Here is a 25,257-nt window from a genome sequence, read left to right on the forward strand (position 1 = left end):
GTACGGGAAACTCTCGGCTCAGTACGGTACATTCCCCTCACACACACAGACTCACACACGCGGTAAATTCCCCTCACACACACACACACACGCGGTACATTCCCCTCACACACACACACACACACACACGCGGTACATTCCCCTCACACACACACACACACACACACACGCGGTACATTCCCCTCACACACACAGACTCACACACACAGACTCACACACGCGGTACATTCCCCTCACACACACACACACACGCGGTACATTCCCCTCACACACACACACACACACACACGCGGTACATTCCCCTCACACACACAGACTCACACTCGCACACACACACCGGGTTTGTTCGCAGGTTTGTTACGGGCATCGGCGCCCCCTGCAGGCGCCGCGCCGCGCTCGGTGCTGCCGCCAAGGGGGGCCGGCGGGGCGGCGGCACCGGGCGCCGGGGGTTCCGCGCCGAGCCCAGCCGAGCCGAGCCGAGCCGCGGGCCCCGCGGGGGGGCGGCTCCGAGCGGCGGCAGGTGAGCGGCTCGCGGTGTCGGGGCGGGGGGGGACGGACCCGGAGCCTCGGGAGCGCGAGGGGCGGGCGGGCCGCAGCCGGGATAGAGCCGCGCGGCCTCGGTCGGGCCCCCGGTGCTGCCTCGGGGCTGAGGGGGAGCCTGGGGGCTGGAGGCTGGGGCGGAGGAGGCCGGGCAGCGGCGGCGGCTCGGGGGGGAAGCGGCTGCCGAGGGGGAGCTGCCGGGGCGCAGCTCCGCGCCTCGGTGCCGGCAGGCTCGCCGTGCGTGAGCCGCTGCGTGGCTCGCGGGCGGCCCCGGTGGTTGCCGAGGGCGAGTTGGCCGCGGTCTGCGGAAGCCAGGGGCGCCCTGCCGTAGGCAGTGGCGGCAGCGCTGTGCCTTCAAACGGAGAGGCTTAGTTTTAAACCCGCTGGCCGTGTTCCCTCTTACTGATTTTTAAATACTTTTGGAAAGTCGGGGGAACGGTTCAGCGGGGTTGGAAGTGCCACAAGTGTTGTCCGTGCACGTGGAAAGATGAAACGTGTTGTAGCGGGGGAAAACTGTACGTTTGGTAACCTGATGTCTGTTGCAGGATTAAGATAAAATAGGAGGTGACCGTCCCCCTGTTCTCTGCTCTGCTGAGGCCGCACCTCGAGTGCTGGGTTCAGCTTTGGGCCCCTCACTACGAGAAGGACATCGAGGCCCTGGAGCGTGTCCAGAGAAGGGCTACGGAGCTGGTGAAGGGCCTGGAACACAAGTCCTGTGAGGAGCGGCTGAGGAAACTGGGGGTGTTTGGTCTGGAGAAGAGGAGGCTCAGGGGAGACCTTATTGCTCTCTGCAACTGCCTGAAAGGAAGGTGTGGGGAGCTGGGGGTCGGCCTCTTCTCACAGGTAACCAGTGATAGGACTGGAGGGAATGGCCTCAAGTTGTGCCAGGGGAGGTTCAGATGGGAGATTAGGAGACATTTCCTCTCAGCAAGAGCGGTCAGGCATTGGGACGGGTTGCCCAGGGAGGTGGTGGCGTCACCGTCCCTGGGGGTGTTTAAGGAAAGGTTGGACGTGGTGCTGAGGGACATGGGTTAGTGGGTAACATTGGTGGTAGGGTGATGGTTGGACCAGATGATCTTGGAGGGCTTTTCCAACCCTAATGATTGTATGATTCTGTGATTCAATGATGAATGTAGATACTAAAGACCAAGAGACATGCTTATAAAATACTTTTTTTTTCTTTTCTAATAAACCTCATGTCCCCTCTTGGGAAGAGATTTCAAGATCCAATTAAGTCAATTATTATTATCTTGACTGTCGCGGACTTGAAATTCTCTGAGGAACTTGATTCTATCGCGATGTGGCAATTTGATTAAACAAAGATACTGTTGTATGGCAGTGAGGCAAAAGTGCAGAAGGAGCTTAGGAACAAACAACACAGCTTGATTGTTCATTGGAAGACATAAATATGCGGCCTATTTCCAGTCAGCTCCTATTCTTACAAATTCTTTGTTCGAATACTAATATGTCTACTGACTTAAATTATCCAAAAGAAGGTTTATAACCTTTGCAGTGACAAGATGTTAGTGCTGTAGCCTGTTCTGACCTTTCTGGTTAGATGAGTCCAAACTGGGGAAGCATCTTAATGTAGTGAAAAAGAACATATGAAGTCTAAAAACCAAGGTCACCTCCTCTGTTTATGTGGTAGGAAGCTGTTAGATAGCGACTTGCAGGATTTAGTTGCATCAGTGATGCCATTTGAAGTTTGCTGTTGTGGGAAGAGTTGATATCCTCCCCTTTTTAAAGGGAATCAAGTTGGAGTGATTGTGTGTGCACACAGTATTGTTAGAATGGCTGCTAGAGCATAAGGTCCAGTTATAGTAGCTCTTCAGGTAAAGTATGAAGATCCTGGAAGGTTCAGAGGAGGCCACACAAATGTTCTGGTTGTGGAAAAGCCCTGTAACAGATCTAATGAACTCAGTTTATTCAGACACATCCAAGAGAAGAAGGTCAAGAAGTCTCAGCTACTTTGTGGAAATCCTTGCCTATTGAGAAGTTATTTGATAGTTGAATATTTTTAGTCTCTTTGAGATCCGGTAACTGAAAATCAAAGGTACACAGATTCTTTAAAGTATGACACAGTTTCCTAGCAGTGATAGAGCTTACATACAGGAATAGCTTGCAGGAGAGGTTAAAGGCTTGCTTTTATCTGGAGTGCTTCACCTGGAGCTAGATAACAATGTCGAAGAAAGGCTTAAACCTGGAATCTCAGGGAACTTACTGGTGTAAAAATGTCCACGTGGTTGGGGGGAAATCAGGGATGTTGTCAGTGAGTCACCTTCTGGGACTCTATTTACTCTGCTTGTTCTTCCTCTTTGCTTGGCTGCAGGAATAGCAGGATTATTTATTTGTTTATTTATTTGTGTTGCTGGTAGCACTTTAGTTCTAAATTAAGATGGGTTTAACTGATTTTATATATTTGGGTGAACCTCCGCTTTAAGGGGGAAGCAGCTTTTCTTACAGGGGAAAATTGTTTAAGGTAGTGTATTTCTTCCTCCACTGTTCTCTAGATTGTCAGAGTTGGCCACAGAGAACAGACACTGAGGAGGGTAAATTGGTGTGCTGTCGTAGTCCAGAGAACCCCCTTCCTCATGTAATAACTCTTCCCCGTATGTGTGCAATCTGCTCCATGTTTGAGGTCAGGAAGGGGTTTCCAGACAAGTCTGATTAATGCATGAGAAGAGTTTTTTCACCTCCAGCAAGAACATAGTTTTCATGCTGGGACTTTCTGCTGACTCTGTTTCACCAGGTTCTTGCAAAGGGTGGATCTATTTGTGTCCATTTGTTGTTTTGAGAGGATGAGAGTGCTTTCAGGGTAGTAGGTGTTATAAAAAGTATATGAGATGATGGACTCAACTAGAAGATCTGTTGACTCATTCAGAAATCATGACTTTTGAGTTAAAAAAAAAAAAAAAAGCCTCCTGTACTTACTTCCATGAATACTGAAACTACCTCACATAGCACTGTGTTTTTTGGTGTTCTTTCTGGTTTTCATTGGAAGCAGGCTCATGGCTGCATGACAGCTTTTTGGCACAAGTGTCACTAATAGCCGTAACTTCTGTTCCCATGGTTTTTCTCACTGTTTATGTGCAAACAATAGAGCAGGAATAATCAGCAATTTTAGCATGTGGAGTAGAACCAGCGAAACATATAATCTAGAATGTAAAATGATCTGTCGGAAAATGCTGTCTGCTACAAGTAATCATAACACACAAAAAATTGTTGGTGCTTACAGTTTATCAGTTAGAGCAAACTTCTCAGCTTTGTCAGGGGAGCTGAATATGCTGCTCATATGAAACTGCATCAGAGCAGAAAACAAAAGTAACTTATGTTGTGAGGAAAAGGAGAAGTGGGTATTCTCTGTCTGCTGAGTACATACTCAGCAGCGCTCAGAGCTTAATGCAGAGGTAGGTAGGTCAGTTCACAGTTATTAAGAGGAGCTGGTCTGTTCATCTAGGCTCTTTGGCAACCAAAGCAGTTGTTCCTGTGTAATTTTGCCCAAACTTGCACCGAATACTTGAAATATGTGAAGTGATGGAGCCTGAGAAGAGCGGGGATGAGGGGACACAGGCCACCTCTGGGCTAAGAAACAGCAAGCGTTCTTCCCCTGAACCAAGTTTTAATAATTGAATTCAAAGGCAATTGCTGAGCTTGAGCAGTATGCCAGTGGCTTAAAAAAATAATTCTTACTTTTTTTGTAGCTGCCTCCAGATGCTTGATGCTATGCAGTCAAATAAAGACAGCCTACAGAGGGAGCTCCCTGTTATCATTGATCACCATTTCATTGATCATCATTTCACATATCTAAAAAAAACCTTTTTATTGTCTTCCACAGACTTGGCCAGCTTCAACTCTAGTTGGGCTTTGGCCACACGAATTTTCTTCCTACAAATGTGAAGTGTCCCTGTTTTCCTTCCGTGTTGCCTGACCCTCCTTCCAGCAGCCGTACATTTTCTTTTTTCGCCTAAGCTCCAGTAGAAGATCCCTGGTCAGCCAGGCTGGCCTTCTGCCTCGCCTGCTTCACTTCTGATATTTTGGAATTGCCTGATTCTGTGCTTTTAGGAGGCAGTGCTTAAAGACTGACCAGCACTGATGGATGCTAATGCCTTCAAAAGCAGTTTCCCAGGGGACCTTGCTGACTAGTTCCCCGAGCAGCCTGAAGTCTGCTTTCCCTGTATCCAGGGCTGAAGTTTTGGTGGCAGTTTTCCTTCTGTCGCCAAAAATTTTAAACTCAACCACTTTGTGGTCACTGTGGCCGAGACAGCCACCAGTTGCCACGTCTCCCACAAGACCCTCTCTGTTCTCCAGCAACAGATCTAGGAGGGCACCTTTCCTAGTTGGCTCCCTTAGCACCTGCACCAAGAAGTTATCATCTAGGTGCTTTATGAACCTCCTGGACTTGCTCGTGTCAGCCGTGTGGTGATCCCAGTTGACGTCTGGCAAGTTGAAGTCCCCCATAAGGACAAGGGGAGTTGATCTCGAGGCATCTCTTAGTTCTGCAAAGAAAAATTCATCGGCATTGTCGTCCTGGCCGGGTGGTCTGTAATAGACTCCCATAACGACATCCCCTTTATTTGTTCGTCCCTTAATCCTTACCCAGAGGCTCTCAACTTTGCCATCGCCAACTTGAAGTTCCACACTGTCCAGCTCCTGCTTCATGTACATCACCACCTCGCCTACCCTGCCTGTCCCTCCTGAAGAGCCTGTAACCATCTATTGCGACACACCACCCACAGGACTCATCCCACCAGGTTTTGCTTATGCCGATGATGTCGTAGCTGTGGGGCTGGGCCAAGACTTCTAGCTCATCCATTTTATTCCTCATACAGCGTGCATTTGTGTAGAAGCACTTCAAATGCGCCTCCCTGCACACAGCACCTTATGGAGCAGACCGAAGGACCTCACTAGCACACAGTGCCTCTGATTCTAGTGCACCATCCCTTAGCTTATCACCGGCGTGCCTGGTTTTATCCCTTTCCCCCTTCGACTCTGTTTTAAAGCCCTATCTACCAGCCCTGCTAACTCCTGAGCAAAAATCCTTTTCCCCCTCTGAGAGAGGCGCATCCCATCTGCTGCCAGCAGGCCTGGTGTCGCGTAGACTTTCCCATGATCGAAAAACCCAAAGTTCTGCCGGTTGCACCAGTCCCGAAGCCACGTATTAATGTGATGAGTCTGCCTGTCAACATTGATCCCTCCTATCGGAAGGACAGAGGCAAACACAACCTGTGCCCCTGAACCTTTAACTAGTCGCCCTAAAGGCCCTTTTGATCGCTCTTGGACTTCTCCTTGCTACCTCGTCATTGCCAGCCTGAAAGACCAGTAGTGGGTAGTAGTCGGTGGGCCGTACCAGGCGCGTGACTTTCTTAGCAATGTCTCTCACCCGAGCCCCAGGGAGGCACCAAACTTCCCTGTGGGTTGGGTCCGGTCGGCATATCGGGCCCTCTGTCCCTTTCACAAGGGAGTCCTCCATGATGATAACCTTTCTTTCCTGACAGAAGGTGTAGCAATGCGGGGGGTAGGTTGCTTTGCCTTAGGCACCCTCTCCAACTGGGACGGGCTTTTGTCTACATCGCTGTTTCGACGGTCATGTTCTAGAGCTTCATACCTGTTAGATAAGGGTAGATGGGAAGGTGAGGTGGGCAGGGACAGGGCTCGCCTACCCCCCCGAACAGGAACCTGCCTCCATTCCCCCCCTTGGCCTAGGTCCCCTCCTACTGCCTGGTGGGATGAGGGAACTTTGTCTTCTGTGTAGCAGGAGACACTTGTGCTGTGGCAGGCTCGTGAGTCTGTGTCAGAGAGGGCAGAGTACACCTGCACCAGTCAGTTTCCCTCTCTGACTCCCTGATGCTCCTGAGCCTGCTCACCTCCTCCCGAAGCTCCGCTACCTGCCTGAGCATCTCTTCAACCTGGGCACACCTCCCACAGGCGTACCCCTCGCTGCTGCTGTCAGATACCGACAGAAGACTCGGGCACACCCTGCAGCCCAAGACCTGGGCGGCCGCGTGTTTCCCCGAGCCCTCCGTCTGAGTAGCCACATCGGTGACTGTGGCTGGAGAGGCCGCAAGAGATGCGGAGGCCATGGTTTTCTGCCTGGTGGCTACCATGGCCCGGCTCTACGCGAGCAGGTTACAAGCACCATTGGGAAAGGCCACTGCAAAAGAGCGGTGAGGGCCCGCAAACTGCCGCACCACGCCCTGTTTGTCCGTCCTGGTCGCCGCGCTCCCCAGGGGCTGCTGTTGAACATGAGGGGAGCGCGCGCTGCTGGCTCCACCTACTCCTCGTCAGCCTCCCTCGTGAGGGCTGCTGGGTCCTGGTGGCTCCCTCGGCTGCTTCGAGTGGCCTCAATGCTGAAAAAAAGCCCTGCCTGCCTCGATCCCCTGCTCCGCTGCAGAACGCGTCTGCCCTGGAGCCGATCGCCTCGGCGATGCATTAAATCAGTGTTGTTTTTTTCTTATATAGAAGTTTGTTTGGGAATAGCAACTGCCTCAACCCTCAGACAGGTCTGTTGTGAATCCACATGCAGGTTTAGTGATGCAACATCACCAAATGGCATTAACTTGGGCATGGAAGGTGGGAGTGTTGTCCAACTGCTCGGGATCAGGAGTAGTGTGCTCTTTCCCAGCTGCGTGAATTCCCCGCTAGATGAATTAGGGCAAAGAATGCCTTACGGTCTGCAGATAATAAACAAAAATAACCCCTACTCATGTAACTAATAACTTATTTTGTCTCAACTTTGCCACTCACTTGGGATGACACTTTGGACGTAGTCCTTGGTGTTGGCTCAAAGTAGCAATAGACCTGTTTGAGGGTTGAGGCAGTTGCTATTCTCAAACGAATTTCTATATAAGAAAAAAAAAACACTGTGATTTTATGTATTTATTTATTATAATAATCCTTTTTGCGTTGTGTTCTGCAATAATAACCTAAAGAAAGATTCTTTTTGGAATCTGATCATACCAGAAGCAACTAAAAATCCTTCAACTTCTGCCCTTTTACTACCTGTAAAACATGAGAGTCCTGTTCCTTGTCTGTCTGGCACTAAACTTGTGTGTTACCTCTACTTCAAGTTGCAACACTGGATCTGGAAGAAGAAGAAAGTTGCTAATGAAGAAAATATAAATAATGGAAGAATCAAGCACAAGAAAGTTTTAATTTACAATTGTATAAACATTTAAACAGCAACAGCACTAGAAACTGTTTTGAAACTAAGGTAGAAGGCATGGTTAAAGTTGGTGTCTTGAGACAGTTGCTAGTGTTGATAACTACCAAAAAAAATAGTGTCAATGTCTCATTTTTATGTGGTAGTATAGAAACGAGGTTCCCTATTCAGTGCTCCAGTCCTAAACCATTACCGAGGCTGTTCATGACAGCAGCTTATTTCAGCTCATGGAAGCAGATTTATACCAGTGTAGGTGAGATCTGGCTGCTGTGCATTTAGCAAGGGCCTGCTGCTAAGCTGAGCGAGGTGGTTCTCGTTACCTTACCAAGCTAGAGCAGCAGAGGCTACGTGTAGCTCTACAGGTATTGCACACACTGTAACGTGTTCATTCCCCCTTAGCTACCTCTCCTGCTGTGCCAAGGATATGGTCAGACTTTGTGTTAAGTGTAAATGTGTGGCTGCTGTCATTTTAGACTTCTTTTCTGATTAAAATAATGTCGTTCCTGTTTTGTGTTTAGCTGCATCCATACAATCCATGGATTTGTTCTTGGCTGTTGTTACTCTCACCTCCAGAAGGCAAAATGCTTTACAAGAGGCTGCCCCTGTAGCTCTGCACACAGCTGTGCAGCTTGGCTACCAGTGCTCGTTATGTCTTTCAATAACCTTTACTGTTTTAAACTTTTGCCGAGTGTGAATTGCCTAGTCTCAGTTTTAGTTAATAATTGCATTCATTATCATACTTTCAAAAACACACACACACACAAAAACAAAAAACAAAAACCAAGCATGATGTGATATCTCTCTTAGCAGTAGTTATAGCTCAGGTTGCAAAATGTTTTAATTTTCAGTTTCAGTTTTTTCTTGCGCTTATGTTTTTCATTCTGCACTGAAACTTTCTGCTCTGTGGTTCTAAAGGCGCTCCGTGATCATGTCTAATTTTCATGGAAATTCATTGAGCCTTGTTTGGGTTACATGTTCATGAAAGAAAAATCCCTTTTTCAAAACATCCAGGACACTGTCCACCACTGATCTTTTTAATGTCAAACTCTGCCTGAACCTCCTCAAGGAATAAGCTGTTAAGTCAGGAAAAAAGTTGGCTGGAACATAACAGTGCTGTGAGGAATGTCTGAAAATGTGGGAGAGAGCACAGGAGGAACTGTGCCCTGCCTGGGGAGTGCCTGCGTATCACACCGCGCCACGTGGGCTTTCTTAGGTTACACAAATCTCTGTAAATTTTTGCGAAGCATTCCCCAGGGACTGAAGTATCCCACTGTTACCAACTAAAGGGAAATCAGTTTGGCTTTTTGAGATGAGTGCAGTCTTGCTTTACAGAGCAAATGGCTGCTGTTTCAGACTGCGCTAAGCTCTTTTTAGCAGCCACGTTTTTAAGCTTTGTTGTGTGCCTTTTTTATTTTTGTTTTGTAAGCTGTTGTTGCCAGTAGGTGATTCAGATGAATGGGAGGGGAGATGTAATTGTGTTAAAGTGGACACTGCGCCTCGATTGGGACAGTGGGTCTCAAGGTAACACTTTATAACATCTGTCTGGTGTTCTTTCTATTCTGTTGTGGTTCTTAGCCACAAGATCTTAACGTTACAGTAAAGATGTTTAGCAAGAAGTAAAAACACTGGCAAATATCTAAGGCCCTATTTCAAGAAAACACTTAGTGTTTGCTTGAATCCCGGTCTTCGCAAGGTAGCACTTAACTGGGTGCATGCGTGCTCGCTTAGGTACGGTTGCTTCAGTGGAGCACAGGTGGTGTGTGTACAAAAAGCTCGGTGTGCTAACAGCAGACCCGTTTGCTTCCTTGCAGGGCTGCGCAGCACTGGCATCCCAGACGTCACCCAGCAGACAGCAGGGTCAGGTCGCTGGCCGTCGGGGTGAGTTTGCCAAGTCTCCGGACCTGAGTCTGTTCAAAGGCTTTTGATGATACGGGGGCAAACCACACATTTGGCAATACAGCGTAAGGAGCTCATACCCCTTGCTAGCCCCTGTCTTATCGGGGCTTAGAAAATGATCAGTTTTAATGCTTACTACTTTGTCCATCTCTTCCTCCTTATGCGTGGGTGTTTGGGGGACGGCTGAGTGGGGTGCGCCTTGCTGTGGAATGGGGTGGGAGGGAGAGAGAGGCGATTGCTTAGGCTGCTGTGACTGCGCTGCCCCCACACCGAGAAGCTATGCCCTCTGCGGATAGTTAGGGGCAGACCTGTGAGTGGTACAGCCCCGTTCTAACAAGTTGACAGTGAGATTATTAAGGTTAATTTCTGTTCACTGGATGGGTGTCAGCTTTTTTGTGTGAGGTTTGCTTCTGAAAGTATTACAAGCACCTTTCGTTCACAGGATGTTTTGCTAGTGCATGTGTTTGTGTAGGTAGGTGACAGTGAACTCGACAGTAAACGAAGTAACAGTTGTACAAACTTGTAGCAGGTTTCGTTTCATCATTGTATTTTGTATGACCACTATTAAATGAAGACATCTTTTCAAATAAGCAATATTTTTATAGTACTGCAGTGTAATAGGGAATAGTTTTATGAGGATTAAATTTTGATTTGTGAACTTCATTCATGATATTCAGCTATTTTTTGTAAAGATTGAGCAGTTCCTTAGAGATAAAGCAGATTGTGTGGAACTCAGTTTATCTTTAAGTTGTAGTCTTACAACTGGGGTCTCATCTAAGTCAGTATCCTTTCTTCAGTCAGAAAGGGAAAGCTGAATTTTTCAATCTTTCTCTTTAGTTCTGCTGCCTACTGATGTATTTACCTCAATGAGGGCTTGCACAATATAAAATGTCTGTGCAGCAGCAGTCCACCAGTCACTGTGTATCACCTGTTTTCCCCTTTTGTTCGACTGAAAGCAAAGCTTGGAGTTTAATGAGAAATTTCTGGAAAGTCTCAGTTTGGGTTTTTCTGGTCTCCTGTGTATGTGTTCTGAAATACAGCTGCAGCTTCGTTAGAGGGCACTCTTGAATAATGCATGGCAAGACTCATGCTGTCGGACAGCATTCACCACATCCTCTTTGGAGGAAAAGAAGTACTGGTGGAAACGTTACTTGCTGCTCCAGAGGAGAGAGTTTGAAGCCTGAGATGGATTACTCTATATGCTACACTATCTCGTGATGCAATGCAAAAATGACTATACTGTAGGCTGATTTAATGCTAGCACTGTATATGGAAGATAGCAGCAATCTATTAGATAATTCACTGTAGTCTTCCAACAGTGGATTAATTCATTTAGCTTGTTTTTCTCATGACCTTTGCCCCATAAACTATCATGATCCTAAATGTATGTTCTTTTGAGAACTTTTTTGTATTGCTGCCATCTTAAAAAAAAATCCTTTAGAAACAATAAGTTGCTTCAGAAACTCTTGGATTTTGATTCCAACCCTTACATGAGTTCCTTCTGTGCCTCTGACAAATTGCTTACTGTGTCTTATTTCACTTTCCTTCCGTAATAAAGAGCATAATGATTTTTACCTTGGGACAGTTTGTCAATATGTATAAATGTTCTTTGAAATCTGAAGTATTTTATTTTTATTTTTATTTTTTTTTAATATATTAACATATTGAACAAAGCAGGAGTCAGGGAAGTTGAATTTAAGACAATGATTATTGCTCAAGTGTTTTGGTGCTTCTTCTCTTCTGGCAAGATTATAGAGCCAGATCATTTGCATTAGTTTTGACTTTTCTTGATGCTTTTAGTTTTTGTCCAGGGAGCAACATTCTTTATGTGCAGGAGTCAGATTGTCTGTAAACATAAACAGAATCTTAGCTTTGCCCAAAACATACCTTGTTTTGCTTTTAAAAAAGCATACCAAACCGGTGTAACTTGAAACGTTTTTCTGAGCAATTAGCACTGAATCATACCCACACTGGATAGGCTTGGCTAAACTGAAGCGCATGTCTTATGCTGGAACCGTGCCTACTGCGCACAAACCTCAGCTTTAATGTATTGCTTTACTTTGCCTTTCCATTCCCTGTTCTGTCTTTGCATTTCTGCTGCTGGCTGGGTTTTACGTAGGCACTCGGCAGTGCTCCTGTGCCTCAGAAGAGGCAGCGCGTGGGGTTGTGATTTGCTTACGGTCACGGAATAGGGTAGTGACAGCTATGGCCAGAAACCAGTCCTCTGGCTGGCTGACCGTCTCCGTACCGGGACGAGTTCCTCCCAGCTGGGACTGGCGGGTCTGTCTGCCAGGAGCTTGGCTTCACCTCGCAGAGGTGGCAGCTGTGCCTTAGAGGTGGTAGACACTGACAACCAGAGAGTTTATCAAGGCGGTGTCTGCGCTGCAGATAGAAGACTGTACTTTGTTTGGTATCCTGAATGACTGTGTAGCGCTTCCATGAACTCTAATATCCATGAGGGTCAGCTTCCCAAAGTTAAGGTAGAACAATAAGAAAAATGCACTACTTGCCAGGCCATCTTTTACTTTCCCTAATTTTTATCTTCTCTTGCATTTGCCCTTTCTGTCCCACTAGCGTGTCTCCTTGTAAGCCTTGTTGGCAAAGAATGGTTGCTTGGATTAAGGGTGGAAAGCTGAGAAGCTCCTTCCCAGGAGCCCTCAGTGTCCGTCCTATGTAAATGGTAGAGGAGGAGGCAGCAGGAGCAGAGCTGCAATATGGCCCGTGTGCGTGGCTGCAGATGCATGGGAAGGAGCACTCGTGCAGACCATAGCACAGTTGATTGGCACGAGGTGAGCAGCAGGAGCTTGCTCTTGCAGTAAAGTCATGGCTGGGTAGCTTTAGAAAGTCAGTTTTTCCTTTGCTTGAGGCTGTAGACTGCAAGAAGTTTTTAATTGCTAATATTCTTTAAGACCCGATCTTCTGTACGTACAGTTAGTTACCAAGCTTTGGTCTGTCAGTAACCGCTTTGCGTGGAAGACAAAATGCTGGATGAGAGCAGGCACCCTGGGTGGCACGTCTCTGGTGTTGCCTTTAGGGCACAATAGCTCGTGCCTCCAGCGGTCAGCCGATGTGCTGGCGCGCAACTTGTGCGCCTGTGACCCCAGTGCTCCTGATCGCGCTCCACCTCCGGCGGGCCGGTGGCAGGAGCAGCTTCTCTGGGCAAAGGCAGCAGGTCCGGAAGGTGGGCAGCCCAGAGCTGGCCCCGGGGCTGCCGCGTCGCCCCGGGATCGTTTTGGTGAGCTGGGAGCAGGGCAGGCAGGCGGGCTGGCTTGTCCAGCAGCCGGGCATGGTGCCCAAGTAACTGCGTCAGCTGTAGTTTGGAGGAATCTTTTATTTGCTTGACTGGCAAATGGAATTTAAGGTGAAAGAGAATAAATAAGGACTTCTCTGGCAGAAAATAACAGTTAGGGAGCTTAAAGTATTTTCATCTGTGGGGGCTGAGGAATGTATTTTTAATGGTTTTGAAGAAGCCCATCTCCTGTGATTTCTGTAAATGAAATTAGGAACAAAGTTTTGAAAGATAGAAGCGTCAGCCAAAGTCTTCATCCCCTCAGCGTTATTACTCCTTGCCACATGTAGATGCCCTCCCGTGTTTTACCACGCATAAAATTTGGGTATTCTAAAAAATAATATTAATCTTGCAGCCAATGACATCTAAAAAATGTGCTGAAGAGAAGCTCCAGCACACTGGAATGAAATACGTTTCTCCAGTGTTGAGTAGCATCTCCTACAAATGTTTTCTCACAGAACATTTCCGTAGAACTGACAGTTTATTTTTACGATGATTTATGTTTTGGTCTTTGTCATTCTTTGAACACTAGCTGGAGTTGTGTGGTGACATGTTTGCATGGGGTAGCCAATGCCATCTTCATGTGTGTATCAAATGTAATTAGTAGATGCTAGTGTCATCTCTGCTTTAGCTCTCAAATCAGTTCCAGGTACCATCTGATTTTAATTAAAAGAGATGGTTGCAGTTCTTGGTCCCATCTAGAGTTACAATCAGTGTCGTACTTAAAATGTTCTGCCAAGTCCTCCTTGTTTTTCAGTGTGCCTCAGCAACAGCTTTGGGATCTGGAGACCAAATGCGTATTTCTGGGCAGTATTTTGAGGATGGTGATTGTAGTTTCTTGAGCACCTCCCTGTGCTTAGTGTCTATCTAAGGACTCGGATCCTGACGTGGCAGGATATTCTGTTGGTCTCAGCAGACGTGGGAGAAACTGCTTCCTGACATGGGTAGGTAGCAACAACTGAAGAGTGTTTCCTTCTTAAGTAAGAATTAAAAAGCTTCTTCTAATAGAATTTGAAAAACAAATTAGAACCCGTGCTTGTGAAAACACAGGACAGGAATATAATGGGGGAAAGCATAAGTTTAGGCCAGTCCTTTGCCTAATGTAATAAGGTAAATGGAGTGAGCACTTTTTTACTTTTTCAGTAGCTAAGAGCCCAGTGGTGCTACCTGTCCAATTTGTCAGAAGTTTATGTCCCAAAATGTAAATATTTTTAAGCAAAGCAAATGCAAAACTTTGGCAATAAAAAAAAAGGGGGAGGGGGGTGGGAGGAGGGCAAAACCAAGAACAAAACCAAAGAAGCCCTTTTGTGTGCTGTGTCCAGACCAATTTAAAAATGCTTTTGTTCCATGCCTATATAAATGGTTGTTTCAGCCAAAGAAATCTTTCCTATTGATTTATTGCACCAATTTAGATATAAGCCCTCTGTGCAGAATTGTCAGCTTAATAGAACAGCTTTCTTTCTCCTTTCAGATTTAATCCACATGTTGTTTTATCAACAGAGCCTTTGTCTCTGCTCGGTTATAAGTTATCCTTTTTTATAAAAAAAAAAAAAGTGAAAACACATGGTTTTTAATAGCCCTATTACAAAAGAGCATAAGATGACATATGGGAGAGGTGACCAGCAAATAGTGACTCTCATGTGCAGGTAACTTCAAAGTGTCGCTTCAAATGAAAGAGTGGAAAACGGACCTTTCACCTCTCCCTGTCGTAATGAATGTGGAAAGCCTAGCAGTGACAGGAGGAGGCAGCATTATCTTTAACCAGGATTACCTAGTTTTTTCCCAGCTTGTTCAGTGATGCTAAACATACTCTTTTTTAGTTAACTTTAATTTCCTTCTTTTTTTTTTTTTTTTTTAAAGGGGAACTTATCCAGAGGTGTATGTAATTCATGTTTCCTTCCTTCCTGCCTCCCTCCCCGCAGAGAAGGATTTCTTTCTTGGACCCCTCCTGTTTTCCAAGCAGGGGAGAATTGCTCTCAGGAAACTCATGCGTTTGGTATTATTTCTATACTTGGTTTTGCGAGAAAACATTTATTTGAGTATCAAGGCTCATTTGATATCTGCATGAGAGTGAATGTTAGAGCTGTTTGACAAAGTAGTTCATCATTTGATTACAATCTTTACTTTGACCTTATCATGTGACTAAACATCATGCAGCATTGTGAATTAGTTCATGATTTACTTCAGTGCATCCTGAACTGGCAGCTCGGTGGGCTGAATACAGCCAAAGGCAGAACAGTTGCAATATGTGTCTTTGTGGTGCTGGCCTGGTTCCTTCCGCTTGTGTTACATTCCTGGCAGTCATTTCCATCTCCCTTAATTCTCTTTTAGATGTCAGCACAGCAGATCCCAGCTCCAGAGTCAATATAAGTACTTGCAGCGATAGGATGTGAAAAGAAATTAATAGTAATGTCTTCGATGGAAAGGAATTTGTCTGGCACCTAAAAATGTGGTGCAGCCCTATTCTTAGTCTAAATGTTACAAAAGAGAGTAAGAAAAGGTCTACCTTGGAGACTTAGCACTCAGTGACAGGAAAAAAAAGTTGCATCCTTGTTGCCCGAACCAGATAGTAGGCCAGGCAGTGATATTGTGACTCTGGGGAAGGAAGTCTCACTATATCAGGCAGATTCCTTGGTCCACCAAGCTCTTGCAAGCAAACACAAAACCCTTGGAGAGTGTGTGCAGCTCCAAGGAACTGGCAGCATCCCTTCACAGAATTTAAATCAGTCAGGCTTTGTCAGAGGAGAGGTAAGCCTGGCAGTGGTCAGGAGAACCTACTAAATGTGTTAGTAGAAGCAGGCTGTTCATCTCTAAGGCAACTTACGTACTATCAGATTCTCTGCGTGTTAACCATGTTAACTCTGCTTCTTGCACAAGAAGAAAAAAAAATCAATCTCTTTCGACATGGCTGTGGAATGCAGACTTACTGGGGGCCGTTTGTTTTCCTGCAGGCTGGCCTTTTGTCACTGCCTGCATTTTTTTTATGAGGTCTGAGCATACCTTTCCAACGTAATTTAAAACATGGGTTTTGGGAGGAGTATACTTTCCAAGCTCTCTCAGACAGTCTCCCGTCCTTAAGTATGCATTCTACCAAGCTAAGTTCTCCAAATGTTGGTAGTGATGGATATTAAGATTAGATCGGTTTCCTTTTCAGTTGATCACTGTTCTTAATGGCAGGTAACCATTATTACTTCTCTCAAAACAGCTTAGAACTTGAATCTTTCAAGAGCAGTAGTAAATGGAAGGGGTATTCAGCTAGCAGGAGCAATTTCTTTATATGTGGATTTTGCAGGGCACTGTACTGTGTTGTGCTTTCATCTAAAATATCCTTGGGCAGCCTCATCTGTCTTTGAAGTTGGCCTTCCTTTGAGCAGGGGATTGGACTGGAAACCTCCAGAGGTCCTCCTAGATGAGCTTACTTTGTGATTCTGTATTCTGGTAGAGTTCTGGCAAAGATACTTTTGGCTTCATTTTTATCTCCCTTCATGCTCAGTAGCTTTCATCATGTTCCCATGATAAACAATTCTTTAAACTGAAGTGATGTGTAAACATCAGGAACAGTTTCTAAACTGCAACACAGAAGTCTTCTTCCTTCATAGTTTAAGCTGGTTTTTGTGCTGACACATTTAGATGACCCCCCCCCCCCCTTTTTTTTTTCTTCAGGCCCAAATGTGTTAACATAGGACAGTACAAAGGATGAGTTTCATAAAGCTGATGGATCTTGTTCTAAGGTCAGCTTTGTGCCTTTGCACTTATTCTTTGTTAGGAAACTGCAGAAGGAAAGATGAAGAAAAAAGCCTTGCTACTTGGGATTTATGAGACTATATCATTACTGCATTTTGAGTGAGATTGTGCATTTCTGAGTTAAAAGGTGTTATTAAGAAAAATAATTTTTAATGGATATTGGTATCTATTATCTAACACTTTAGCTCATACTTAACTTTATGCTGTACGGTATTGCGGTATTTTGCTTGAAATTTAAGCAGTTGCTTAAACACTTTGAATAGTAGTGAACTTAATAATGTGTCTTAGTAATTCAGAAACTGTGTGCTTGACAAGGGAATGCTGACAGTTTGTTGGCTTGTTTGGATTTACGACTTTGTTCTGAGGGCAGGACAGGATGGTGGGGCAATTAGATGGAGTTACATACACCAAATGTGTAATTTATCACATATGTACTCAAAACTGAAGTTGACTAATCTTGTAGCTCATGCTTGCTGTATGTTCAGTCTTTAACCTCTCTGTTTAGATTGCCAACATGGTGCCAATTAGTGGGACTGTGATGTGGACACTAAGGAATATAACTCACTTCACATGGGTTGCCAAACAGCTAGCAGATGTTAAGCTAATGGTTCTTGGCTACTACCAGCCTGACTTGGATTTCAACCCAGAGGTGAAAGAATTTATTTCTTTCCCATTACCATTTCCCTTGGGCCATATTGTCCCAAGCATCGAAAATTCCTTCAACTTGCTCTGTAAGATGATGTATACATTCCCCCTCCCTCTTAAACCTGTTCTCACGGTGCAGTGAGTGTTTCTTTATTTTTTTGTTAATTTGTCTTCTTTGGTACTTGATATTATACCAGTAGGTTTTTTTGTAAGTGAAAATTGTAAATAAAACTCACAACTGACATTTTTAACAAGAGGTCTGTGCGGAGTGTATGGTTTGGTTCGGTGGTTGTTCGTGTCCTGTACATGCAGCTACATTTCAGGGACTTGACAAAAGGTCTGTCCTAGGACTGGTGTTGTACAACAAAGGCCATAGAGAGTGGTGGGCCTGGTTTGCCTGGGATTTTGCATGTTTTTTGTGCGGCCCATAGTTTTTCTCCTAAGGATGAATCAATGCAGAAAAAATAACAGATTCTACAGCTTCTTCAGTGTAATTTAGACCAAGAGGCAGTACTTGTTACTCAAGCAGATTTAAAATATGGTGTGAAGTATAGTTTGATAACTGGAACATCGCTTTCCATTAACATCGCTTTCATTTTCTCTTCTGTGGTCTTTCAAGTGGTAAGTATCATAAGGAGGTACTTGTCCATATAACCTTAGTAACTTCAGGAACAGAGGTAGGGTAACGGAGGGGTCAGCTGAATGAAGAGCAGCACTTCAATACTTACTGATGCTTAAATCCCCTTATAACTCACTGCACAGTCGTTTTTTTCTGTTTTACCAGTGTGTGTACTATTAGTAGTGATGCTTTTTGCTCGCTCTCTGGTAACTTTCTTTTCTTTCCTTCTGTGAGGATTTAGCCCTTGACCTAAAAATTTTATCTGTAACATTTTACAGCATCCAATTTTTTGGCCATAGCGCTAAGTTGCTCATTTTACACTTCATTAAAAAGCAATATTAGTAGCATAGCAGGTGTCTGGAAATCTTTCACCAAGTATGAATTTGTTTTTCAGTTATAGCTTCTTTTCCTGATGATGTGCTATTTTGGGGGTCCCAAACATGAGCAGTATCAACATGAAGGCCAACAGGAAGAGTTGGTTAAGGTTAAGTAACTGTTGTAGTTATCTTTCAGTGAGCACTGAAAGTAAACCGCTTGCAAGGTCCTGTCAGTTTTTGCTTTTCTTCAGGGTTCTAGATCAAATGTTTCATTTGGTGATGCATTTGATTTTTGAACTTCCAAAGAGAGCAACTATTTTTAATCTCTTGATATGAGCGGAACTCCTTGCGTCCTGTGGATTAATCTTTCTTACATATGTAGTAAAGATGATGTAACTGAAATAAGGGAAACATTTCTGTACTTAGATGATGAATAATAGCTAAATACTAATTCTCTTTCTTGAATAATTAATAGTTTTCACATTTTCTGTAGAATGAACAGGGAAAATTCAACATGATAAACTAAAGACTAAGCTGAAATATAATTTTTTCAAGAGTGGCAGGCCATCAGGTTTTGGGTGTAGGAAACAAAATCTGACAGCGGTGTGTAACTATGTACGTTCTTCTCTTTCAGAATCTAAGTTATTGAGACCATGAGATGGACCCTTTCTCTAGATATTTCATTGGCTTTCTTTGCCTCCAGACTTCCATGTAGCTCTTTATAATAAATTACTTTTTTTTTTTCTTTTCTCTTTCAAGAGATTTAAGAATCACTGATGGCCATGTCTGTACTCGTGTATTTTAGCATATAGCTTCAGGGACACGCTAAAATTATAATAAATACAGAAGGTTTTTTAAGTACATTGTCGTGTTCATGTATATATTTCAGAAACAGTTAAAAGTTAACCTGAGAAACAAGACGCAAGATATCCCTCCTTCCCCTGGGATTGCTGGCTGAATTATTATAGGGTTTGTCTACTGTCAATGAAAATAAGCTTTCTGGTTCATTTTTCTTATCATATAAAAACTTATGCCTGCCATGTTTGCTTTGTCACTGAAAATTTTCACCATATGACCAATGTTTTTTTCTCCACTTAGATTAGCATTGACATAACATGAAAAAATAGAAGATTGGACCAGATATGTATGCATTTCTAGGCAGACTCTGAAATCTTAAGAAACGAGGTAGATGACCTAAGAAGTTTGTTTTTTATGTGAAATTGTTAAATAGGGCAGTAAGAAGGTTGATGGAAGAAAAATGTCATTTGGAACACCCTGATATCAAGTTATAGGTTACATAAAAATGACAAAAGGTTTCAAACCCATGGAGAAAGACTGTGGTGTCTTAAAGCTGAAAATCAAATCAGGAAAATAACTGTGTTATAATAGAATCCCGAAGATTAGGAGTTTTGCAAACTTTCAGATCAGAAAATTATAGACTAATACAAAGTATGTAGCTTTAAAGTAGGAAACACAATAGGAGAAAACTGGCACCCCAGTCCTCTTACACATCACGAACGACACCTTTGGGAAACATCTGGTCAGGGAATCTAGAAAGAGGAAAATACTTTTGACTTTCTCCTGAGAATTGTGCAGAACCTGGTGCAAAATTTTACTACCAGTGGCCCCCTGTAAGTGTGAACACAAGAGTACTTACACATCCTTGCAGAATTAATCCAAACCAAGAATGAGGAAGCTTGTTAAAAAGAAACTGAAAGAAGCAGTGAAAATGGGGAGATGTTTGTAGTAGCGTGAAGATTATTTAAAAACACTGTACTGAAGAGCAAATGCCCCAGCCCTATCAAAAGCCAGTTGAGAGAGAGAAAAGCTATGATGTGAAACAGCAGGGAAGAAAAGCTATAGAGTTAGAGGCATCCTTCCAAAAGCTGAAGTCATGACCAAGTGAGGATGATAGAAAAGAACAAACACTTTGGAAGGCCAAATAACAGTTCTTTTCCAAATATTTAGGGAATAGAAAAGTTTGTCTGAAGGTTTGCAAAAACCCTTAAAAACTATATTGTAAAAGAATCACTTGGATAAGGAGGAACAGAAAGAAAGAAATGAGTTTTGTGGCACCTGTGTTCATCATGGTTTCTGCACCAGAACTCAAAATGTTCAAAATTAATCCAGCCAGATCTCAAAATGAACTCTAGAAAATTTAAGAAAGCTGTGACAAATAATGAACTGCGGGAGCCAGATGATGTTACAGCCCAGGAGGGATTCAAGAGAGGAACTGCTGAGTTATAAACACTTGTGTGCAACCTTTCACTTAAAGCATCCTCAACCCTAACAGAGAATAGGTAGGGCTGGTATGATGACAACTTGGAAAAGACTTCCAGGGAGCTTGGGGAACTGCAGACTGAGAAATCTGGCTTTCTGCTGTGCAGAAACATTGAACTAATAATATAAATTAGAATTATTGGGCATATGATAAACTTTATATGAACATGGAGGAGTCAACGTGTCTTTTTAAAAGGAAGTTGCACTTGACAAATCAAAGGACTTGAAAGGCTCATCAGAAGTCTGAATTAGGATGTTCCAGTACCTGTAATATCCTCGGATTTTCAAACAGTTTCAGACAGGGTGCTTTGCCACAGCTTCTTAAGGCAAGCTTAATGTCTTGGAGTGAGAAAGAATACTCTTTATTTAAATGTTGACTGGTGAGAAAACATGTGGCAGTAATAGTTGTTACAGTGGACGGAGGTTACCATTAGAGTCGCATGGGAGTCTTACAAGACCTGTGCTGTTTAACACTCTTTCTCATTCTGTAACAAAAAGTAGGTACAGCAAATGGAAGTAGGAAGTTCAAAAGAAGCAAAAAGAAATACTTTGCACGATAAATAAAATGCATCAGCTTTTGAAACAATACTCTAGTGCTAATAGTTTGCATGAAAATGTTGGACATGTTCTTGGAAGAATGATCCACAAAGTCTGTTTCATACCAAGGCAGAAGACCTGGCATGTGGAGATCTTAAGGCACACTTTGTTGCAGGCTCAGGAAGTGTGTTGGGCAATATAGTTGCCCAGTTCTCTTCCTTAGCCATCGACCGCTAACTACTGTGCAAGATGCGATACTTGCTAGATGAAGATACAGTCCGAGTTGGTATGTCTTGTCTTTGTACCTTATTCTCTTATCTGAAATAGGCAGGTACAGAATAATCCCTCCTCTCTCATATACTCCTCCTACAAAACAAATGAAGTTTCTTTTTTAAGAAAACAAACTTTTGTTTTGTTTTGGTTGGTTTTGTGTAGTACATTGAGTTGCCATGTGTGTAGCATAGTTTATTGTGTTTGTCTAGAAACTTCTTGGACAGAAAATGGAGCTGCTTCTTAAGCATTTCCATATGTGTTCAGCTGTAGTGTTCAGCTATATTCTTCACCTAATGTAACTGGTGAAAATAAACATCTTTAAAACATTATTTTCACATGTTGGTAAAGAATTAATAGAAAATGTTCCGGATCTGTGTCTGTCCCTACTGTGGCTCATAAGAAGGCTGTGTCAAGTCCTACTAGGTCTTAAGCAACCTACAGCTTCATCTCTATGAATTTGATGGCGATTTAGTTGATCCCTTTAGGAGACTCGGTTGAATACAATCCTCCTGACATTTGAACACAGCAAAATACTTGAACGTTAGCAAGTTTTCCATTTATAAGTGAGTTGTTTGTTAAAAGTGGAGAGAACAATCCAGACTCTGCCAAGTACATGCTAGGCGTACACAGCCCTGCTGGCCTCAGACATAATGTGTTGTCAATTTTGTTTTTTATTTATGGCAGATTTGCAAAGCTGGTGTGTTGATAGGGACATAAGGGAATGTGCGATATGTCCCATCTGTGTAAACTTAGTTTCCTATATGCTGTGTTACCCAGATGGTATGCTTTATAGGGCTTTTTACTCTCCTTAGGCTGAAGAAGACAAGTTTGAGGAGGTGTTCTATATTAATTTAGCTGCTTGAAAACTTAAGATAGCTTGTTGATGAAGGGATAGGTAGCAGGAAAGAGTGGTCACCTCTGTCTTCTGAATCAGCCCCTGAATCTCCCCAGCATTTCCCATTCAGCACGTTGTGTCGGATTCTGCACCTGGGAAGGGGCAACCCTGGCTATACATACAGGCTGGGGGAGAGCTGCTGGAGAGCAGCCCCGCAGAAAGGGTTCGGGGCTTTTCATCGACAGCCAGCTGAACATGAGCCAGCAGTGTGCCTTGGTGGCCAGGAGAGCCACCCGTATCCTGGGGTGCATCTGGCATGGCATTGCTAGCTGGTCAAGGGAAGGGATTACACAGAATCACTGAATGTTAGGGATTGGAAGGGATCTTGAAAGATCATCTAGTCCAATCCCCCTGCCAGAAGGAGAGTACCTAGATCAGGTCACACGGGAACACGTCCAGGCGGGTTTTGAATGTCTCCAGAGAAGGAGACTCCACAACCCCGCTGGGCAGCCTGTTCCAGTGCTCTGTCACCCTCAGGTATTGAAGAGTTGATGCTGGTCCAGGTGCTGTCTGGAGAAAGGAGGAGAAAGATGGATAATGCGTGCTGGATCCCTTAACTGATGGTGACTTACGGCTGGAAACTGAGAGCCTGTTACTCAATAGTCAAAGGGAGCAGGGTGGCAGAAAGAATGAGGATTTAGGTTTATAGCCATGGCCTGTGTTCAATATTTGTAAAAAATGGTAAGAGTGCAAAAGCTGTGTTCTGTGATAGTCCTAAACTTTATTCCATGGTTGGTGTGTAATCATCTAATCAGGAATTTAAGCATTTTGGCACATGCTGTAGGACGTGGTTGAAGGAAATCTCTTTTGCAGTAGTTATTCTCTTGTGACAGCCATAGCCGAGGCTGTAAAGGGGAATCCAGGGTTTTTCCTGTGTTTACCAACTGAATGATTTCTCTCAAACTTCTCCTTGCTCAAAGTTATAATTTTTTAGAAATACCGTCACAGAAACCCTTTTATCTTGTCTGCAGTGTTTAACGCATAAGTATATAGCCACATCTCTTAGATATGCCTCCAAGAAAATAGCAGAAATTGAAAACTAATCTTGAAAAGCACCTCAGAAGAAATTACTGCTTCTCATGAGCTTGGAGAATATTGGCCGTTAAGAGAGAGAGGGATTTTATGATTGGAAAGGGTCATTAGAACAAATTTCCTCTCTTTTATAACATGGTCCACCTGTTTGCATTTCAACTTCTTAAAATGATATTTAGAACTTGCATACAGACTTTCTTTACGCTTTCAAAAGGCAGAATTCTTGCAGAATCACAGTATCCCTCTGAAAATGTCCCCCACTACCTCTTTGTCCATTGATGCGTCTAATAGGGAATTCTGATACTAATTTAAAATCCGTATTATCTTCTTTTAATTTTTATTTCCTCCAGACTTCTCTGATTTGTCAAGATTAGTTTGCTTTTTATTCCTGTATGTCCTTCCTCATGCTAGCAGCAGCTCCTAGTTTGGTGTATTTTGCAGATCTAATAATCATATCTTGGTTTTCAAATCTTTTTTTGACTCAAGTAGTAGCTGTGAGTGATAGGCAATTTCAGCAGTCCCCAGTAGCTTGGTTTTCTCTCCAGCTTGTTGCATTATTACCGCCTGTTTCTTTCTCTTCCATGTTCCAGTGTTTGATCATTGCCTCATTTGCAATGTCTCAGAATTGTAATCGGAAGGGAATTTGCTCACAGCCCTCTCTAGGCTTGAAGCCTCTTAAAGAAATTCAGGTTTCACCTTCTAGCCATTCTTTACTAAGTATTTGCAAATGAGGGTTTTTCTGTGGCTCTCAACATGGCCTAATTGGGGAGATGTTAATGAGAACAGCAAAAACACATCCGGGTATGGAAAATACACGTGTTCTAGAAATGGAGGAAATACTTATGAAGGAATTCTCTAAAGTAATTAAGTCTGCAATTTCCATCAAGGAAATATGCTCCTAAATAAAGGTTCATAAAATTACAGGCTATTTCAAATCTGAAGCACTTTAGTCATATTGTTGGGGTTCTGCAAGTTTGGTATAAAATCCTGTATGTCAGTTCCAGAAGTGCAAGTACCTTATATCATCTAGTTGTGTGCCTAGATTACAATGTGATTTTTTATTATTAGCCTTCTGCTGTTTTTTGTTTGTTTGTTTTCAAGCAGGACCCAAAAGAGACTTTCAAATGTTACTCCTCTCCTGTTTGGTGCTTCAGCCCAGGGGAGCTGCCATACCTGGGGGCTGCTCCACAAAGTTCAGTGGTGCTCTGTGACCTGCCTCTCTCTCTATTGCCCCCAGCGAGACCAGCCTCTGTACTTCTGGCTGAAGTGAGGTGAGAAGATTCCTACCTGTCTCTGAAAAGGGACTGAACGTAGACATCTGCTGTGCCCTGCAGAGCTGGTAACCCCAGTATTCAGAGAGTCAGTGGAGAGAAGTTTCTAAGGCACGATTCAGATTATCCTAAAGTGCATCAGCTGAATGATCTCTTAGAAGTGCATCTTTATTTTTACAGCAGGAGTAGCTACAGGAGACATGGTAGACTTAGACGTCCTAAGATTGGTCAGACAACCTGCAGCCTGTATCTCAAGGAAATGCTAGAGGAGAAAGCAAGGTAACACACCCTGCCAAAATGGGAGCCTGACTAAAACCGAACAGAGACATTCCAGTTCAAACATTGCTATTGAGCAATCAATGTGAAATTGTTTTCAGGAGCAAAGTACTTGAGCCTGCTTTACCCTTTTCTTGTTTGTTTTTTTGTCTTGGTTTCCATTTCCTGTATCATTGTTATAGTACTTCACAATGAACTGTTGAGGTTTAACTATGGACAAGCCAAACTTTGTCTGCCGTATGTATAAAGACATTTGCCAGAGCCTCCCCAAGCAACATGGTGTGCAAAGCAAAATATGCTAATTTTTCTCTTGCTGTCTCCCATCTGTGCAACCACCAAAACCCACAGGGATACAGTTGTACAATCCTGTACAGCAGGAGCTAGACCAGTTCCCTGGTGACTTTGTTGCCCTGAGGAAGGGGTGGAAGACTGGAGTACAACAGGAGACTGAAAATATGAAAATTGCAATCTGTTTCAGCTGACT

The 25,257-nt window shown here is 43.8% G+C and overlaps 1 protein-coding gene across 15 annotated transcripts in view; it reads left to right on the forward strand.

The window, feature by feature from the left end:
- Nucleotides 1-384: 384 nt before the first annotated feature.
- EXD3 (exonuclease 3'-5' domain containing 3) overlaps nt 385-25,257 on the forward strand; it is a 297,777-nt gene continuing 272,904 nt past the window's right edge. For 5 of the 15 annotated variants that reach the window (XM_080562115.1, XM_080562106.1, XM_080562093.1 and 2 more), the window contains exons 1-2: nt 390-520; nt 9,511-9,577. Coding sequence is in view for 2 of the 15 variants with exons in the window: in XM_080562092.1 (XP_080418218.1) it covers nt 9,624-9,660 (37 nt within the window). In the remaining 13 variants the exon portion in view is untranslated. Of the gene's footprint in view, nt 521-8,833; nt 9,221-9,510; nt 9,661-25,257 lie in introns of those variants that run through there. The other 10 variants (XM_080562119.1, XM_080562103.1, XM_080562112.1 and 7 more) reach the window with 6 other exon arrangements.

Source organism: Anser brachyrhynchus (genome assembly GCF_964034855.1).
Source record: "Anser brachyrhynchus genome assembly, chromosome: 19".
Classification (NCBI taxonomy): Eukaryota; Metazoa; Chordata; class Aves; order Anseriformes; family Anatidae; genus Anser; species Anser brachyrhynchus.